The sequence below is a fragment of the Anomaloglossus baeobatrachus genome, chromosome 5, assembly GCF_048569485.1.
Source record: "Anomaloglossus baeobatrachus isolate aAnoBae1 chromosome 5, aAnoBae1.hap1, whole genome shotgun sequence".
NCBI classification, from domain to species: domain Eukaryota; kingdom Metazoa; phylum Chordata; class Amphibia; order Anura; family Aromobatidae; genus Anomaloglossus; species Anomaloglossus baeobatrachus.
The window spans coordinates 432,346,774-432,363,996 of NC_134357.1; the positions used below are offsets into that span (position 1 = coordinate 432,346,774).

The 17,223-nt window shown below is 49.1% G+C and overlaps 1 protein-coding gene across 1 annotated transcript in view; it reads left to right on the top strand.

Annotated features, from left to right (window-relative positions):
* The window catches only part of CDH26 (cadherin 26), a 144,102-nt gene that overhangs the window by 64,724 nt on the left and 62,155 nt on the right, over positions 1 to 17,223 (top strand). Inside the window, exon 8 of the mRNA XM_075350387.1 lies at positions 12,303 to 12,488. Coding sequence (XP_075206502.1) covers positions 12,303 to 12,488 — 186 coding nt within the window. The remainder of the gene's footprint in view (positions 1 to 12,302; positions 12,489 to 17,223) is intronic.

Sequence of the window (17,223 nt, forward strand, 5' to 3'; positions counted from 1 at the left end):
GTTTTCTTAGGGCTCAACCAGACGTCCATGCACATCGATCCAATCTCAGGGGGCAATACACAAACCTTCCTCGGGTCTCCCTACCAGAGAGTGACAGTTTAATAGATTTTTATGAGGCTGTCACAGATAGGTCTGGAGCCCCATAGCCAGTCCATGCATTGTGGTGCGAGGTCGGAGCGATGTGCACGGATGTCTTATTCTCAAATTTAAATAAAGTGTGCGCGATTTCCAAGAAGACATAGCTTTACTGAAAACTATTGAGTTGAATTGCATATATAATTTTTGACTATTAGGCCTAAATTATTAAGAGCCAGTAGTGCAAATAACTTAGACTATCTTCTTTATTTAGTAACTAAAATGAGACAGTTGCACACTGCAGTGCTAAGACATGTGGAACAATGAATCTAGGAATATATGAATTACTCCTATGAAAAAACATGTAAAAATTGAGATACTTAGCACACAAAATTGGCCAGTTTTATTGTGAGCCCAACAGCCAACTGCAAGGTGACCATTTTTGTTGGGTCCCTATCAAACTAATGCCTCTCTTTGGATTACAAAAACCTACAAATTTATGAGCGGACAGGAACATGCAAATGGGGAATTAAAATTGCCTGAGGCTGAAGAGCAGGAGTGCTCAATCAGAAGGCATAAGCCTGTCATCTAAGAAAAAGACTGATGGCACATCCACTGCACCTGTTCACATTAGAAAGGTAGGTTGTGCCATCAGTCTTTTTCTTATCTTTTTTTTAGACTGGCGTAGGATATGCCACACTTAGGCGGGCTTTGCACGCTGCGACATCGGTAACAATGTGTTACCGATGCTGCAGCGATAGTCCCGCCCCCGTCGCACGTGCAATATCTAGTGAAAGCTGCCGTAGCGATTATTATCGCTACGGCAGTTTCACACGCACATACCTGCCGTGCGACGTCCCTCTGGCCGGCGACCCGCCTCCTTCCTAAGGGGGCGGGTCGTGCGGCGTCACAGCGACGTCACACGGCAGGCGGCCAATTGAAGTGGAGGGGCGGAGATGAGCAGGATGTAAACATCCCGCCCACCTCCGTCCATCTCATTGCAGCCGGCGGCAGGTAAGGAGATGTTCCTCGCTCCTGCGGCTTCATACACAGCGATGTGTGCTGCCGCAGGAGCGAGGAACAACATCGCACCTGTCGCTGCCCCGGTATTATGGAAATGTCGGAGGCTGCAGCGATGATACGATAACGACGCTTTTGCGCTCGTTCATCGTATCATCTAGGATTTACACACTACGACATCGCAAGTGACGCCGGATGTGCGTCACTTTCGATTTGACCCCACCGACATCGCACCTGCGATGTCGTAGTGTGCAAAGCCGCCCTTAGGCTGTGTTCACATGGCCATACGAAAACCTGGGCCAGCTACGATCACAATTTGCAGACTGGCTTTGTGTGCTAAAAATATGTCCATCTCGACTTGGCCTTAGTTTAAATATATAGGCCTATTTTTGCTAAGGACAGAAGACATTGGCTCACATTTAGTGCTAAGTAATGATATGCGCACACGCTGCAAATTTGGTCCAGAAATTTTCTGCATGAAATCTGTACCTTCCGGCAGAAAAATGCACCTAAAAACACATAGGTTTTGGAACGTTTTTGGTGCGTCTTTGTGCCATGCCTTTTTGTTAAAGAAGTCAATGGGTGGAAGGGCTCTACAAAACAGAGAAAAAATGCACCTTCAATAAACATGCTGCAGTTTTTTTCTGCAATAAAATCTCCACCAAGTCTGCAAGGAAAAAAAAGCAATGTGGGCACCACACTTAAGAAATCTCAAAGATTTTGCTGGCTTCAGGATAGGCATGCAGATTTTGGGCAGATTTGTCAAAAAAACGCTTGAAAAAAATGCACTGTGTGCACATAGCTTAAGACGTCAGTTTATCCCATACGAGTTCTATATGTGTTTTTAATGAATGGCACTCATGCCTACGATCTTTTGGATTGTAAACATGTCCGTGATTTTTTGAGGTCCTAACGGTCCATCCAAAAGCTTGGAAACATGTCAGATATTGTTCTGAGTCGGATAAAATGTGGCAATGAAAAGTCTATGAGCCCATGAAAAAATACTTTTCAGAGACCAATAGATAGGAGAAGGTGGAGGATCATTTTTTTATTTCTTACATATGGTGAAAAAAAAGATAAAAAAAGATAAAAATCGGACCAAAGTTGTTAAGATTCATATGACGCTCTAATGAAATTCTATTAAAAAACACTGTTGAAACTGAAAAAAACCTGACTTCTGATTGAGCTCTAATGCGGGTGACTCGCCCACCCCAGGGCTGTGGGACACCCGGTGCCGGGCCGGACTAGTCCGGTGGTAGTCAGTGGTGGCTGGGCCCGGCTCCGTGGCCCTGGTGGGTGTCAGTAAAATATGTGGCTTGGTGAATAAAGTTTGTGTTCGTGATGCCACCTGTGGTATGCGGCTATTAAGTCGCCGCTGCTGTGTGAGGCCTCCGGGGTGGTGTTATGGCAGCAATGGTGGTACTGCTCCCCACAGGTGGAGCATTGCCCGGGGCACAGTTGGTGCTCGTGGAAGTCTATGAGGTGGTGTGGCTAACACGGTGCAGGGCCGACAGGCGATGAAAGAACCAGGCATAAACAACAGTCTCTTTACCTTTTCCTCTTTACTTTGGGAACAGTCCAGTCCTGGGAGACCGTTACAGGTGGTGATGGGGATCCGGTCGGCCTGGAAGTATTTGGGGTGATCTCTCTGGCCAGCTGAGTATGAGGCCTACTCCTGTACTTTGCTTTGTTACGATAGGACCCTGCTTCTCTGAATCCAGCAATGGCCCTCTGTGCTGCTGGGACTGTTGGTGCGTCCCTTTCCCTCGGTAGCAGGCTGCGCAGGCTCCCTTTCTGGTGCTTCTCTGCTGTAATCCACACCGGCCTTGATGCTGCAGCTGTACTTTTGGGATGTTTTTGGGCCAGGTGCTTGCAGCTCTCCTGCCCTTCGGATTCGGCTACCAGGGAGTATTTTAAGCCCTGGTGGCCACAGACTCCGATGTCCGAGTCTCTCTGCTGCCTCTCAGCTACTCCTGCTTCTCTGGGCCAAGCTGCTCCAGCTCTAGGCCCCAGATTCACAGGACAGCTCACTCTGCGTCTGTTCACTCCTACTGCTCTCTACAGACTGAACACTACTTCCTCTCTCAGACCAGGCTTAAGGGGATGCTCCCTGGAATCCCAGGTTCAGAGCTCCCCCTGCTGGCCGGAGGGAGAACTGCGTTGGGTGTTAAACTTGCTGGCCAATGGATCTCCCAATTACCTCCAGGCTCAGCATTAACCCTTTGGGAGGGCAATGCTGTTGTGGTGACCAGGTCCTGGGGCGCCACACTGCCCCTTAGTTAAATTCAGTACTCCCGGACTGTGGAAACAAACATAACATGTTACAACATTTCATCCCATTATGGGAGGCGCATTACTTAAACGTTACAAACTTAAATACTACTATAAGAGTCCAGTGTGGCTCCCCACCGGGTGTCCATTACACTGCTCCATGGGGGACCCACCGCGATCACACCCCCAACGTAGGCTCTGGGCGTGCGTCAGAGCATTGATGACCCCACTCTATGCACGCCGGACGGGTTTTTCTTCAGGGGTGTTGAGCACACTGGTGCTAACTATGAACAATGTAGGTGTTGGCCACCCATAGTCCAGTGGCCCAATTGTCCATTTACTTAATCACCTAAGACAAAAAGCATTTTATACACAACATTACAGACATTTCACATAACTATTTACATTCTGTTAGGTATTTTACTTTCTATATTCTATACCTTGGAGGGGGCTGTCCCCGAGTACTACGTTGGGACCGGCGTAGCTCTGGGGTTTGTCCCTGACTACTTAGAGTGTCTGCCCCCCCCGGGTGATTGGTAGGCCTAACCCTGACAGGGATACATGTCGGTTGCCTACGGGATCTCAGATTCGCCAAGGGTACGGCAGGTTCACCACTGGCAGGGGGTTGAACCTCCTGTTCCACTGCTGGCGTGTCACCTCGTGTTGGAGCGGCCGGTTCTTTAGGTGGATCTGGAACCTCTTCTGTTTCTGGCTCGACCAACTGCGGGAACGTCAAGACTGGTACCACTATGGCATTGTTTATTCGGGTCCAAGTTTTGGGGAATTTTCCAAGGATTGTTTGGATCATCTCTTCCTCTTTTTCTTGACTTTGGGGACTTTCTTGTACTTCTTCTACTTCTTTTTGGGTTCTGCACCGTTCAGGGCACGCTTTCAGGCGGTCTCGAGAAATTGCTTGATAGGTCTTGCCTTCATCCTTGCTTATGAGGCATACCTTACTATTGTCAAAGTTGGAGGGGATAATGGTGTAGGGCTCGTTTTCCCACTGATCATCCAATTTATGCGTCCTCCGCTTCTTCTTGAGGACTTGTTCTCCAGGTGCTAAGGGAGTTGCTGGGGCTGTTTGATTGTAATGCTGCTCTTGTCTCGTTCTTGCTTGAGACAGGCTCCTCTCTACGCATTCCTGGACCTTACGGTACCGCTGCTGCCGCTCTGTATCCCAATCCGCTATTTCCTGAACCGCCTCAGGTGACACAGTCCCCATCTCAAAGTCTACAGGTAACTTGCCAGGTCTGGCTGGCATCAGGTAAGCAGGGCTGCAGTTGGTCGAATTTACCGGGATATGGTTGTACAAGTCTACCAGATCTGGTAACTTTTCTGGCCATTGGTTTCTTTCTTCCAAAGGTAGAGTCTTGAGCATATCAATAACCACATGGTTCATCTTCTCGCACAATCCATTGGTTTGGGGGTGGTACGGTGTGGTTCTGATTTTCTTACAACCGTACATGTTACAGAACTCTTGGAACACTTCTGCCTCGAATGCAGGACCTTGATTAGTCAGTACCCTTTCAGGGTAACCGTGAGGTCGACAAAAGTAGGCCTGAAACGCTCTCGCTGCTGTTCTGGCTGTCTGGTCCTTCACGGGCACTACTACCAGGAAACGCGAGTAATGGTCCACAATGGTGAGGGCGTACACATAGCCTGACCGGCTTGGTGTTAACTTCACGTGGTCCAGGGCCACCAACTCCAGGGGCTGCTTCGTGACAATTGGCTGTAGGGGAGACCTCTGGCTGGCATGATCTTTCCGCCTCAGATTACACGGACCACAGTCTCGGCACCACTTCTCGACTGTCTTTCTCATGTGCACCCAGTAGAACCGATCACGGAGTAGGGTCTCCAACTTCTTCCACCCGAAGTGTCCTGCGTTATCATGATAAGCTGCTAGGACCATTGGAGCATCCCTCTGTGGGACCACTATCTGCCAGACAAGTTCATTCGTTCGCCAGTTGACATATCTCTTGCAGAGCTTGCCTTGGTAGGTGAACAGTCGTCCCCTCTCCTTCCACAACTGCTGGGCTTCTTCTGGAGCATCTGGGCCAAGATGAGTCTCAGCTTGTGCTAGCTTTTCTTTGACCAATCGCACAGCCGGGTCACCTTTCTGTGTCTCTTCCCAATTATGGTGGAGTAATGGGTTGACCGAGACCTCGTGCTGGCTCGAGCGCTTCACTCCCACAGCATGCTCACACTGGGAAACACCCTGATGATGGAAAGCCGGTAACTCTATCTCTTCGAGTTCATCCAGGTCTTCTCCAGATTCGGGTAAGTGAGGCATTCTGGACAGCGCATCAGCATTGTTATTCTTCTTGCCAGCCCGATACTTGATGGTAAAGTCAAAGTTAGACAGCCGGGCCATCCATCGCTGTTCCAACGCACTTAACTTGGCTGTTGCCAGGTGTGTCAACGGATTGTTGTCCGTGAAGATGGTGAACTTGGCCGACGCCAGATAGTGCTTGAAGCGTTCAGTCACTGCCCAAACAATAGCGAGGAACTCCAGCTTGAAGGAACTGTAGTTTTCTGGATTCCTTTCTGTAGGCCGAAGCTCCCTACTGGCGTACGCTATCACCCTCTCTCTGCCTCCCTGCACCTGGGACAGAACTGCTCCCAGTCCCACGTTGCTGGCATCTGTATACAGTACAAACGGCTGGCTGTAGTCAGGGTAGGCCAGAATTTCTTCTCCCGTGAGAGCCCCTTTCAGCCGGACAAAGGATGTTTCTAGTTGGCTGCTCCATTCAAATGGAGGGCTCTGCTTCTTAGCCTGCTTTGGCTGGCCCACCAGGAGATCTTGAAGGGGCGCTGCTATCTTGGTGAAACCATCAATGAACCTTCGGTAGTAGCCCACCAGCCCAAGGAACTGCCGGACCTCCTTTACCGTGGTGGGTCTTGGCCAGTCCTTGATTACGGTGACTTTCTCCGGATCAGGTGCCACACCTTCTGCGCTGACCACATGACCCAGGTACTGTACCTTTGGCTTCAAGAGGTGACATTTGGACGGCTTTATCTTCAGGCCATATTTCGACAAGGACTCAAACACTTCTGCTAAGTGCCTCAGGTGGTCTTCATAAGTCCTGGAGTAGACTATGACGTCATCCAGGTACAATAGCACGGTTTCAAAGTTGTGGTGGCCCAAGCAGCACTCCATCAACCTTTGGAATGTCCCTGGGGCGTTGCAGAGCCCGAATGGCATACAGTTGAACTCACAGAGGCCCATTGGTGTCGTGAATGCAGTCTTCTCCTTGTCCGCCTCTGCCACGGGAACCTGCCAATACCCACTGGTGAGATCCAAGGTGGAGAAATAGTTAGCTGACTTTAAGGCTGTTAGTGACTCCTCTATTCTGGGCAGTGGATAAGCATCTTTATGTGTAATGCGGTTAATTTGCCTGTAATCTACACACATTCTCATTGTACCATCTTTTTTCTTTACGAGCACTAGTGGAGCTGCCCAGGGGCTACAACTATCTCTGATAACCCCAGCCTCCTGCATTTCCCGTAACATTTCTTTGGCACGCTGATACTGTGCGGGGGGTACAGGGCGGTATCTCTCTTTAATGGGATGATGATCACCCGTGGGGATTTGATGTTTAACCCCTTTCACCTGCCCAAAATCTAGGGGGTGTTTGCTGAAGACCCGTTCGTACTCCTGTACCACCCGGTAAACCCCATGCTTTTGGTGTGAGGGGGTGGAGTCGGTGCCCACATGTAATTTTTGGCACCAGTCTTCCAGCTGCCCCTTGGAGCCATTGTCTTCCGCCTGGTCGGACGGGATCAAGGGTTCCACTGCTTTGATGGTATTGTTGCTGACAGTGTACAGTTTTGCTACAGTGGCGTACCGGGGCAATTTGGCTTCCTCCTCCCCACAATTCAGGACACGGACGGGCACTCTCCCCTTGCGGACGTCTGCTACCCCTCTGGCTATCAGGACTCCAGGCCTACTGTCTGAATACACCGGTTCTACCAAGGCATGGTTGTCCTGACCCTTGAGGCCTATTGCTGCCCGACACCATATCAACATTTCACTTCTTGGGGGTATTGCAATGGGGAGGGGGTCACTTACCCTCACACTGCCAATTTCTCCTCCGGCCAGCTCTACCTGCTGCCTCCTCATCAGGGCTCTGATCTCCCTCTGTAGGGCACGCTGCTGCCCGGAGCTGGCAGTTTCAGACGCCTGTTGCAACAAAATTATCACTTCGGCAATACAATTTTCTATCACATTTGTACCAATGGTTAGCAGTGGGTCAGATTCTTTGCGATCAATATCTACAATTATCATCCCCTGACATGGCAATTCTACCCGCCCCACTTTAATGGTTATTTCTTTGTACCCAATTTGAGGCAAGGGCTGACCATTACTGGCCACAATTGTTAAATCATCATCTGGGCCATGGTCAATGTCTGAATCATCCCAATATCTTTTGTACAGTTTATAGGGGATGGTTGTTACCTGGGACCCCGTATCCAGGAGAGCATTCAAAGGGATCCCATCCAGCACAATAGGAAGGACCGGTCGTCCTCCCACATACTTGCTGCGGCTGGGGGTTGAGCCGGGCTTCCTTACACCTGGGGGTCGGCTCCTGGCCCCAGGCTCGGCCCATTTAAAGGACAGTGTCGTGCAATGTGGCCCGCCTGGCTGCAGCGGCGGCAGATCGGTTGTCCCGTTGAATCATACCGGTCTGTGTCTCTGCCTCGGGTCGGCGGAATCCTCCTCTGTCGCATCCATGGGACGTCATCTGGGCTGGAGGCCAACTCGATTCTTGCAGGTGATGGGGTCACTTGTAGAGACTGCACGGTCTTGGCAAGGGCAGCTACAGTTTTGGTCAGCTCCCGGACCTGCTGTCTGAGCTCTGCAGTGGGATCCTTTTCCAGGGACTGCGCCTCGGCCCCTGCAGCAGCTGGTGTTGCAGGCACCACCCCGGGGTACGTGATAGCAAGAGGCCGGAGGGATACTGGGTCATTCGGTGTAGATTCTCTCAGTACCCGGATGGCCTGGTCCTTAAACTTTGCAAAGTCCAGAGCAGGGTTCTGCAGGACCATGATACGCAGCTGGGTCCTGTGGGCATCTGACAGGAGCCCTTCTATGAACTGCTCAGTTAAGAGTTTGTGTTCTTCACGTACACTCTCTGGGTCCACCTGTTTAACTGCTTTCAGGGCCTCCTGCAAGTTTAAGGCATAGTCCCTTATGCTGTCTGTGGCCCGTTGTTTGCACCCAAAGAATCTCATCTTTATTTCTGCTGCGGTGCGGGTGTCAAAAGTACTCTTTAGCTTGGCCAGTATCTGGGTTACTGTCCCTTTATCTGTATCAGGCCAGGACTTCACTTCACGCTGGGCTGCGCCGGCTAGCTGCCCCATTAATATGCCCACCTTCTGGCTCTCAGTCAGTGGATACACCCGGAACAAGCTGTGCAGGCTTTCTCTGAAGTCGCTCAAGGTATGGGACTCCCCGGCGTACTGCGGCAGCCATTCTGCTCCCGGGATGTACGGCATTGTGATCGGCATTACCGGCGCTACAGCGGGGGCTGGGGCGGCGGCGACTGGGATTGCTTCGGCCGGTGCTGCGGCGCCTCGGGCTATGGCAGCCACCTGCTCTTCCTCCGAGTCAGACATCTTCCTCCCCCTTAGTGAACCTTACCAGGCTCCGTTCACTTTTCAAACTCCCTTCTGGGTCGCGCGGGGTTAACAGCGCTCTGCTCTGATGGCGCGCTCCCTTCGTGCTCTTTGTCAGGCACGCCCCCCTTCTTCCTGCGCTCAGTGAGGCTAATGGCGGCGGCAGTTTTCAAATAGTGACAGTCTTTCAGGCACAGTTTCTGCAGGCGCACAGTACCCGGTGGGACCGGGCACGAAATCTTGTTCGTGACGCCAAAGTTGACTCGCCCACCCCAGGGCTGTGGGACACCCGGTGCCGGGCCGGACTAGTCCGGTGGTAGTCAGTGGTGGCTGGGCCCGGCTCCGTGGCCCTGGTGGGTGTCAGTAAAATATGTGGCTTGGTGAATAAAGTTTGTGTTCGTGACGCCACCTGTGGTATGCGGCTATTAAGTCGCCGCTGCTGTGTGAGGCCTCCGGGGTGGTGTTATGGCAGCAATGGTGGTACTGCTCCCCACAGGTGGAGCATTGCCCGGGGCACAGTTGGTGCTCGTGGAAGTCTATGAGGTGGTGTGGCTAACACGGTGCAGGGCCGACAGGCGATGAAAGAACCAGGCATAAACAACAGTCTCTTTACCTTTTCCTCTTTACTTTGGGAACAGTCCAGTCCTGGGAGACCGTTACAGGTGGTGATGGGGATCCGGTCGGCCTGGAAGTATTTGGGGTGATCTCTCTGGCCAGCTGAGTATGAGGCCTACTCCTGTACTTTGCTTTGTTACGATAGGACCCTGCTTCTCTGCATCCAGCAATGGCCCTCTGTGCTGCTGGGACTGTTGGTGCGTCCCTTTCCCTCGGTAGCAGGCTGCGCAGGCTCCCTTTCTGGTGCTTCTCTGCTGTAATCCACACCGGCCTTGATGCTGCAGCTGTACTTTTGGGATGTTTTTGGGCCAGGTGCTTGCAGCTCTCCTGCCCTTCGGATTCGGCTACCAGGGAGTATTTTAAGCCCTGGTGGCCACAGACTCCGATGTCCGAGTCTCTCTGCTGCCTCTCAGCTACTCCTGCTTCTCTGGGCCAAGCTGCTCCAGCTCTAGGCCCCAGATTCACAGGACAGCTCACTCTGCGTCTGTTCACTCCTACTGCTCTCTACAGACTGAACACTACTTCCTCTCTCAGACCAGGCTTAAGGGGATGCTCCCTGGAATCCCAGGTTCAGAGCTCCCCCTGCTGGCCGGAGGGAGAACTGCGTTGGGTGTTAAACTTGCTGGCCAATGGATCTCCCAATTACCTCCAGGCTCAGCATTAACCCTTTGGGAGGGCAATGCTGTTGTGGCGACCAGGTCCTGGGGCGCCACACGGGCTTCACACAAGCCGATCTATCGTGCGATCGCAATTAGTTGCCCGTGGCGCACAAAGTCGTTAAACCCCTGTCACGCGCACTTACCTGCTGAGCGACATCGCTGTGGGCGGCGAACATCCACTTCCTGAAGAGGGTGGGACGTTCAGCGTCACAGCAACGTCACACAGCGGCCAGCCAATAAAAGCGGAAGGGCGGAGATGAGCGGGACGTAAACATCCCGCCCACCTCCTTCCTTCAGCATTGCCGGCGGGATGCAGGTAAGCTGTGTTCATCGTTCCCGGGGTGTCACACGGAGCGATGTGTGCTACCCCGGGTACGATGAACAACCGGCACAAAGAAGAATAAACGACTTTTTAAAAATGAGCGACGTGTCAACGATATACGATTTGTAACCGATTTGCGAACATTCAGAGTCGCTCGGAGGTGTCACACGCAACGACGTCACAAACGATGCCGGATGTGCGTCACGAAAACCGTGACCCCGACGACATATCGCACGATATATCGTATCGTGTGACGCCCGCATTAGGCTACGTTCAGATGGCTATATTTTTGGTCCATATTCTCTGTGGACTGCTGATATGACAATACCTCGAAAACTACATCCCTTGTTCCCACCACCACGAAATAAGACGCATACAACTTGCTCTCTTTATTGGACGTGGTCGGCCACAGCTTTAATAACTTTTCTTTATCTTTACCGCTTTAACTTTTCATAATAATGAAACCATCAATTTTAACCATTGAACTCTGACACAGTGTGCCCCTTCGGCTCCCGGAGGATATGTCCATTCTTGGTCCCATATTTTCACTTTAACTTTCCATAATTTAACCGCCGGCTGTGACTTGAACATCAATACTGAAACAAGAAAAATATATTAGTACACAAATAGGGGTATCACACAGAAAAAGGAGGGCAAGAATCTCCGACAGCCTATGCCAGAAAAGAGGCCGCTCTGCCTTGGAGGTTGCCCTATAAGCCTAAGGGGTAGTGCATTTTTTTTTCCCTAAAAGGGGATTATCAGGGGCTGTAAATACATTGAAACAGGGGATGTGTGGGTTTTAACAACAATAACAAGCCAAAGGAGGAGCCTGCAAGAGGCTTACACTAAACTACCCATGTTAACCCCTCCCACACTCAATTTGCCAAGGGAGAGTTAAGCACAAAAAACACCACCTCAGCCAGCAGTCCGGGGCCCCTTCCCTAGATGGTTTGCGTCTCCCCAAACAGCACACCAATTCAATGCGGACAACCACACAGAGCCAGTTATGTCTGCAATTTATAGCCATGACTTTCCCAAGTTTTGGTACGGTGTGAACCCATGATTTTTATTGACAGACCATAATGGGAATGTGTACTATGTGGTTGTTCAGAGTCATGTATGAAACTCTACGATTCAAATGTATGGGTCAGTAAAAAATTCCGACAGCTTTCGGATGCCATCCATGTGCTGTCCAACTTTCATGTTTGTTTGATAGAAGAAACTGGAGAAAACTTCTCTTATACATAATAAAATGATGAAAATCTGAGGGTAAAAATGGGACACCCTGACCAAGCACTGATAAAAATTCTGATGCAAAACACTGATAGGAATCGATCAGTAATTTTTCTTGTGCACAAAAATAAGTCCTTAGTAAGACCATTTGGTATCCTTTTGAAGTCTCAAGAGATTCCTCAGGGAATAGAGAACGCCACTGGTTGTATTGTAAATTTAACCCCATTTTAATCCAATTTTCAGGCTCTTTTCTTGTTAAATTTGACTAAAATTACATCTCCTTGTAGACCATGGCCATTTTTTTATTTTTATCTCTTGCCAAGTAGGTACGTCATATTACAAATATTTCCCAACACATCAATTATGACATTTTAAACAACAGTTGAAAAAAAAATGTTTTATTTAAAGAAATTGATCTAACATAAATACTTGGCCTCTGAAAATAAATATTAAAGCTTCGGTCTGCATATGTATCCCATCTTCCTTTTTAGTATGAGGTCACTGTTAATGAGGGGATAGTCAAGAATGATGTCTTCCGGATAAAAGTAGAAGACAAGGATGCGCCAAAGACACCAGCTTGGAGAGCAAAGTACAAGATCTTATCTGGAAATGAGAAAGATAATTACGATCTTACGACAGATCCGGACACCAATGAAGGAATTCTCAATATTATATCGGTAAGGATCTGCAAGATCTATTTCTATTATGTAAAGACCGCCACGTACCTTAGATTATAATCGGCAAAACCCAACAATTTGTGTAAGCAGCCTGTCATTTATTGTGTATAGGGACCTCCTAACTGATCCCGGTGGATGATGTCAGGATGGAGAAGGATTCGGCAACTTTATTTTTATGTTCAGTCTATTTTTATTGAAAAAAAAAAAAAAAATACAATAATGCAGAGTAACGTAGCATAAATTATATAGCATATCTGACAATCAAGTAAGACATATTCAAATTTCAGTATTGTTACATCAGAACATGAGCACATAGGCCCTAACCTAAAAATAACTACACAAAAATCCAGGTTGGAAATAGTGATTGTAAAAGAGTGATGTAATAGGATTAATTGACTTATCAGTGAACAATCTACCTCTGAGAGAGTACCAGACTGGAAGTGTCTCTTTAGGCCCCTTTACACACTGAGACTTTCTAGCGATCCCACCAGCGATCCCAGCCTGGCCGGGATCGCTACAAAGTCTCTGGTGAGCTGTTAAACAGGCAGACCTGGCCAACGACGCAACAGCGATCCGGACCTACAGAACGACCTAGCTAGTCATTGGGGACGTTGTAAAGCAGCTTTTTGAAAGGGAAGTCGCTGTAAAGTCCCCTTTACACACTGAGACTTTGCTGCACAGCGGGAAACAAAGGACCAAAGAATGGTCCTGAACGATTTGTAGCGATCAGCAACTTCACAGCAGGGGCCAGGTTGCTGATGTGTTTCACACACTGCAATGTCGCTGGGGAGGTCGCTATAACGTCACAAAACCGGTGACGTTACAGCGATGTCGTTTGCGATGTTGCAGTGTATAAAGCCACCTTAAGGTTAAAAAAGATAGGCCATCTATCAAAGGGTCATGTACCTTTAGAAAACCATAAATATGGTTCATGTTTCAGGAGAATCGGCAAACCCTCCTGTTTCAGATTAATCCATTGCTTGGTCTCTGGATTCTCTGTATTCTAGAATAACAGCATGAGATTAACTTTTGAAGCCAGGAAGACTTTCTCCACCCAAAGATTTAGGCCGAGTTAAAGTTTGCATGCTTATCTTAGGTCTCATCTTACTGGAGACAAACTTAACAAAAGCAGATCGTAACTTGCGGAAAAAAACTGTAGGGAGTGCAGATGGGGACAGTTTGATAGATATATAGGAATCAAGGCAGAATGTCCATTTTGATAGTGTTCATCCTTCCGAACCAAGACATTTTCAACTTACTATAAGTTGTGAGTAGTGATGGGTGTCGCGGGCAGAGGGGACGCGCTCGCCAAGCTCGGGTCCGGGGCTTCTGCTGCTGCTACTCGGTGACTCGAGCGGTGGACCGGACCCGGGGACTCGAGCAGTTATCCTCACCCGTGAGTGAAATGGGGATGGTATGTTTTTAGGGAGATTGTTCGTGACGCCACCCACGGGTCGTGGTGATAATGGCACTACCGCTGCTGGTAACGGGGATCCCGGGAGAGATGGTAGGGTGCAGCTGAGATGTTGTCCCCTCCGTGGGCAGGGGTTGGTGATCCTGTGATCCTGGGGCCCGATGGTGTAACGAGGAGGCTGGATGGCTGGGGTGCAGGGACTGCGCGGCGCGGTGCCGGACGGCACTGGTGTACTCACTCAGACAATCACTGACAGAGTCGTAGGTAAACCAAAACGGCCGGATGGTCGGGTCCCGCAGCCGGCTGCAGTGCTGTTGTTGTGATCTCCTCGGACGGCTGATGGTGGCTGTCTTTCCCTGCACCTTTGAGAATGTTCTTGACTCCTGTGGTTGCCCACCGGTAGTCCGCTCCCCGGCGTATAGGTGCCGTAGGAGCCCGTTTTGCCCGCAGGCGCTGGCCCTTGGATCTCTAGCCTGTGGCGGTGACTGTATATCCTCTCTGGGTGGACGGTTGCCTTCAATCGGGACTTAGTAGTTGGGAAACCCCTGGGGTTCCTGTCACATTCGGATTTGACTATTGACGGCGGCTCCAAGCCTGGTCGGGGTCCGATGGCCCTGCCTGTGTGCTTAGCTTCACTCCGTTCCCCGGTCCGGTACCGGCGGGCCGACGCCCGACCCCGGTCCTTACGGCTCTGCGGAGTTCCCCCAACTCCTGCAGACAGCACCACCGTCTGCCAACCTTGCTGTCAGTGTCTGGGCTCCAACCCAGACACCTCAAGTGTTCACTCCTCTCACTTTCACCTCCAAGACTGAACTCAAACGTTTCCCGCCTCCAGGTCTGTGAACTCCTCGGTGGGTGGGGCCAACCGCCTGGCTCCGCCCCACCTGGTGTGGACATCAGACTCTGGACGGAGGCAACAAGGGTTTTTGATTGACTGTTGTAACTGCCTAGGGTGGGGATGTGTGTGTTGGTATGTATGTGACTACCTGGCTAGTCCAGGGCGTCACATGGGCAGACCAGGACTGCAAAGGTCTGGACCCACGCGGGTTCAAAGGTATCCGAGTGCCAGGCTCGGCCCCAGAATTCTTAGGGAGTTCCGGGTGGAGTGCCATGGTAACCTCCAGCTGTGCCCACAACTTACCTGAGTGACATCGCCGCTGATCAGTCTCTGCCTGAACTCCGCAGCGGGTGGTCATGTTCCATGATCACGCTCTGTGACTTCAGATGTAGAAGAGCTGGAAGTGTTGTGGGACCTCGTGTGGATTATGTTGGACCTGAACAGGTGTTTTGGGGTTAATAAAGTAGTGAAAGAAGATACTTTTTTTGTTTCTTTATTTCAAATAAAAAAATGTTTTTTTCAGTTTCTGTTTATTTCTTTTTACTTACCGATGTAATGGGGGGTCTCATAGATGCCTCCCACTACTAATCTAGGGCTTAGTGGCAGCTGTGAGCTGACATTAAGACCATATTTCCTGATTACCACTGCACCAGGGCAATTGTGAAGAGCCAGGTAAAGTACTGGAATTGTCACATCTAATGAATGTGACAATTTTGGGCAGCTGCAGGCTGGTATTTTTAGGTTGGAGGGGCTCAATAAGCATGGCTCTCCCCAGTCTGAGAATACCATCCCCTAGCTGTCGGGCTTTATCATGGCTGGGTATCAAAATTGAAGGGAACCGTACACCATTTTTTTTTAATTATTTATTTAAATAATTAAAAAGAAAAAAAAGTTGCAGGCACTTACTCTTATTTTGATACACAGCCAAGATAAGCACACTGCTGGGGGCTGCAGCCTGGAGCCATAGACTTTATTTGTGCTGGGTATCATAATATAAGGGACCATACACCAAATATTTTATTTATCTATTTTTATACCATGATAGACGCGCACTGTGTCTGTGATTGGAAGCAGTCAGCTGACAGGCTGCCACTCATTCTGAGAGCGTATCTGACTGCGACCAATCACAGACGCCGGTGGGAAAGCAGTGCATATGCAATGAAGCTGAGTGGCCCCGGAAGTGAATGAGCGCCCAGGAAGCCATTACAGCCGTGCCGGAGCTTCGGTAAGTATAGTGCACTTGCTTTATTATTATTTCTTTATTTTTCCTTTATTTTTTTGCATTACCTGAGTGCCAAATCTGGATCAATACTCGAAATTCCCTTCTACCATCATTTTTAATTGCCAGATTCTAGTCCCCGTAGACGTATAATGGGACTGGTGTCCAGCCAGATATCCGGGATCAATCCCGGGCTGGAACCGAGTTTATTTTGAACCCAGTTAGACACACCATTCCAGGTTATCTGCGAGTCCGACCATCGCTAGTTGTGAGATCTTTAACGTATGGTTTAATAGAGACTGATAATTGAGTTCGACTCGTCTAGAGGGATCAAATGGAATGAACACTCCCAAATATTTCATGCCTTCTGCCCTTAAAGGGATAGTTATCCATTACCTGTTGGACAACTTCTTGCAGGAGTGAGATGTTTAAGGCCTCTGTCTTAGAATAATTTACTTACATTTGGCTTTCTAAGCAATTTCAATCAAACTTCTTTCTTAGATCAGGAAGAGAGATCTGATGTTTGGAGATGAAAAGAAGAGCTGCAAAAAGAGCAGTTTTATAGGCCTCAGATCCTAATTTAACCCCATTAATTTGATGTAATTTCTTATGGCATTGTCTAAGTGTTCTATTACTATTACATATAGAAGAGGACAAAGTGGACAGCCTTGTTTAGTTAAATTACCAATCCTGAAAGGCAGGGCCAGTGAGCCATTACCGGTAGTGCGAACCCGAGCTTTGGGATCTTTATACAAAGCTAAAATCATCTGTAAAAAGCGAGGACCTATTCCCAATGCAACACCTCTTACATAAACCCCCCCAGTGGAAAGGCTTTTTCTGCATCAACAGATAGAAGGCCAAGTGGAGTAGAAGCTGACAGCCGTAGAAATGATAAGCGTCGTCTTAATAGTGTTGTCCTTTGCTTTAGTCCCTTTAACAAAGCTCACCCAGTCTGAATTAATAAGAGGCAACAGTGGAGCAAGTCTATCCACCAGTAACTTTGAATATAATTTAATATCTACAGTACATTCGGCAACAAGATCGTCCTGTATTTAGCTGCAACAGGAGGGTCTTTTCCTGGCTTAGGTAGAACACTAATGTGTGCTTCCAAGGATTGAGGGGCAAAACAAGTGTTTTCGTCTAAAGAGTTAAATGTTCTAGCCATTAATGGAGTTAATTGTTCTTTAAAAAAATTATAAAATGTAGGAATAAAGCCATTAGGACCAGAACATTTACCAGAAAATGTACACTGAATTACAGAGCC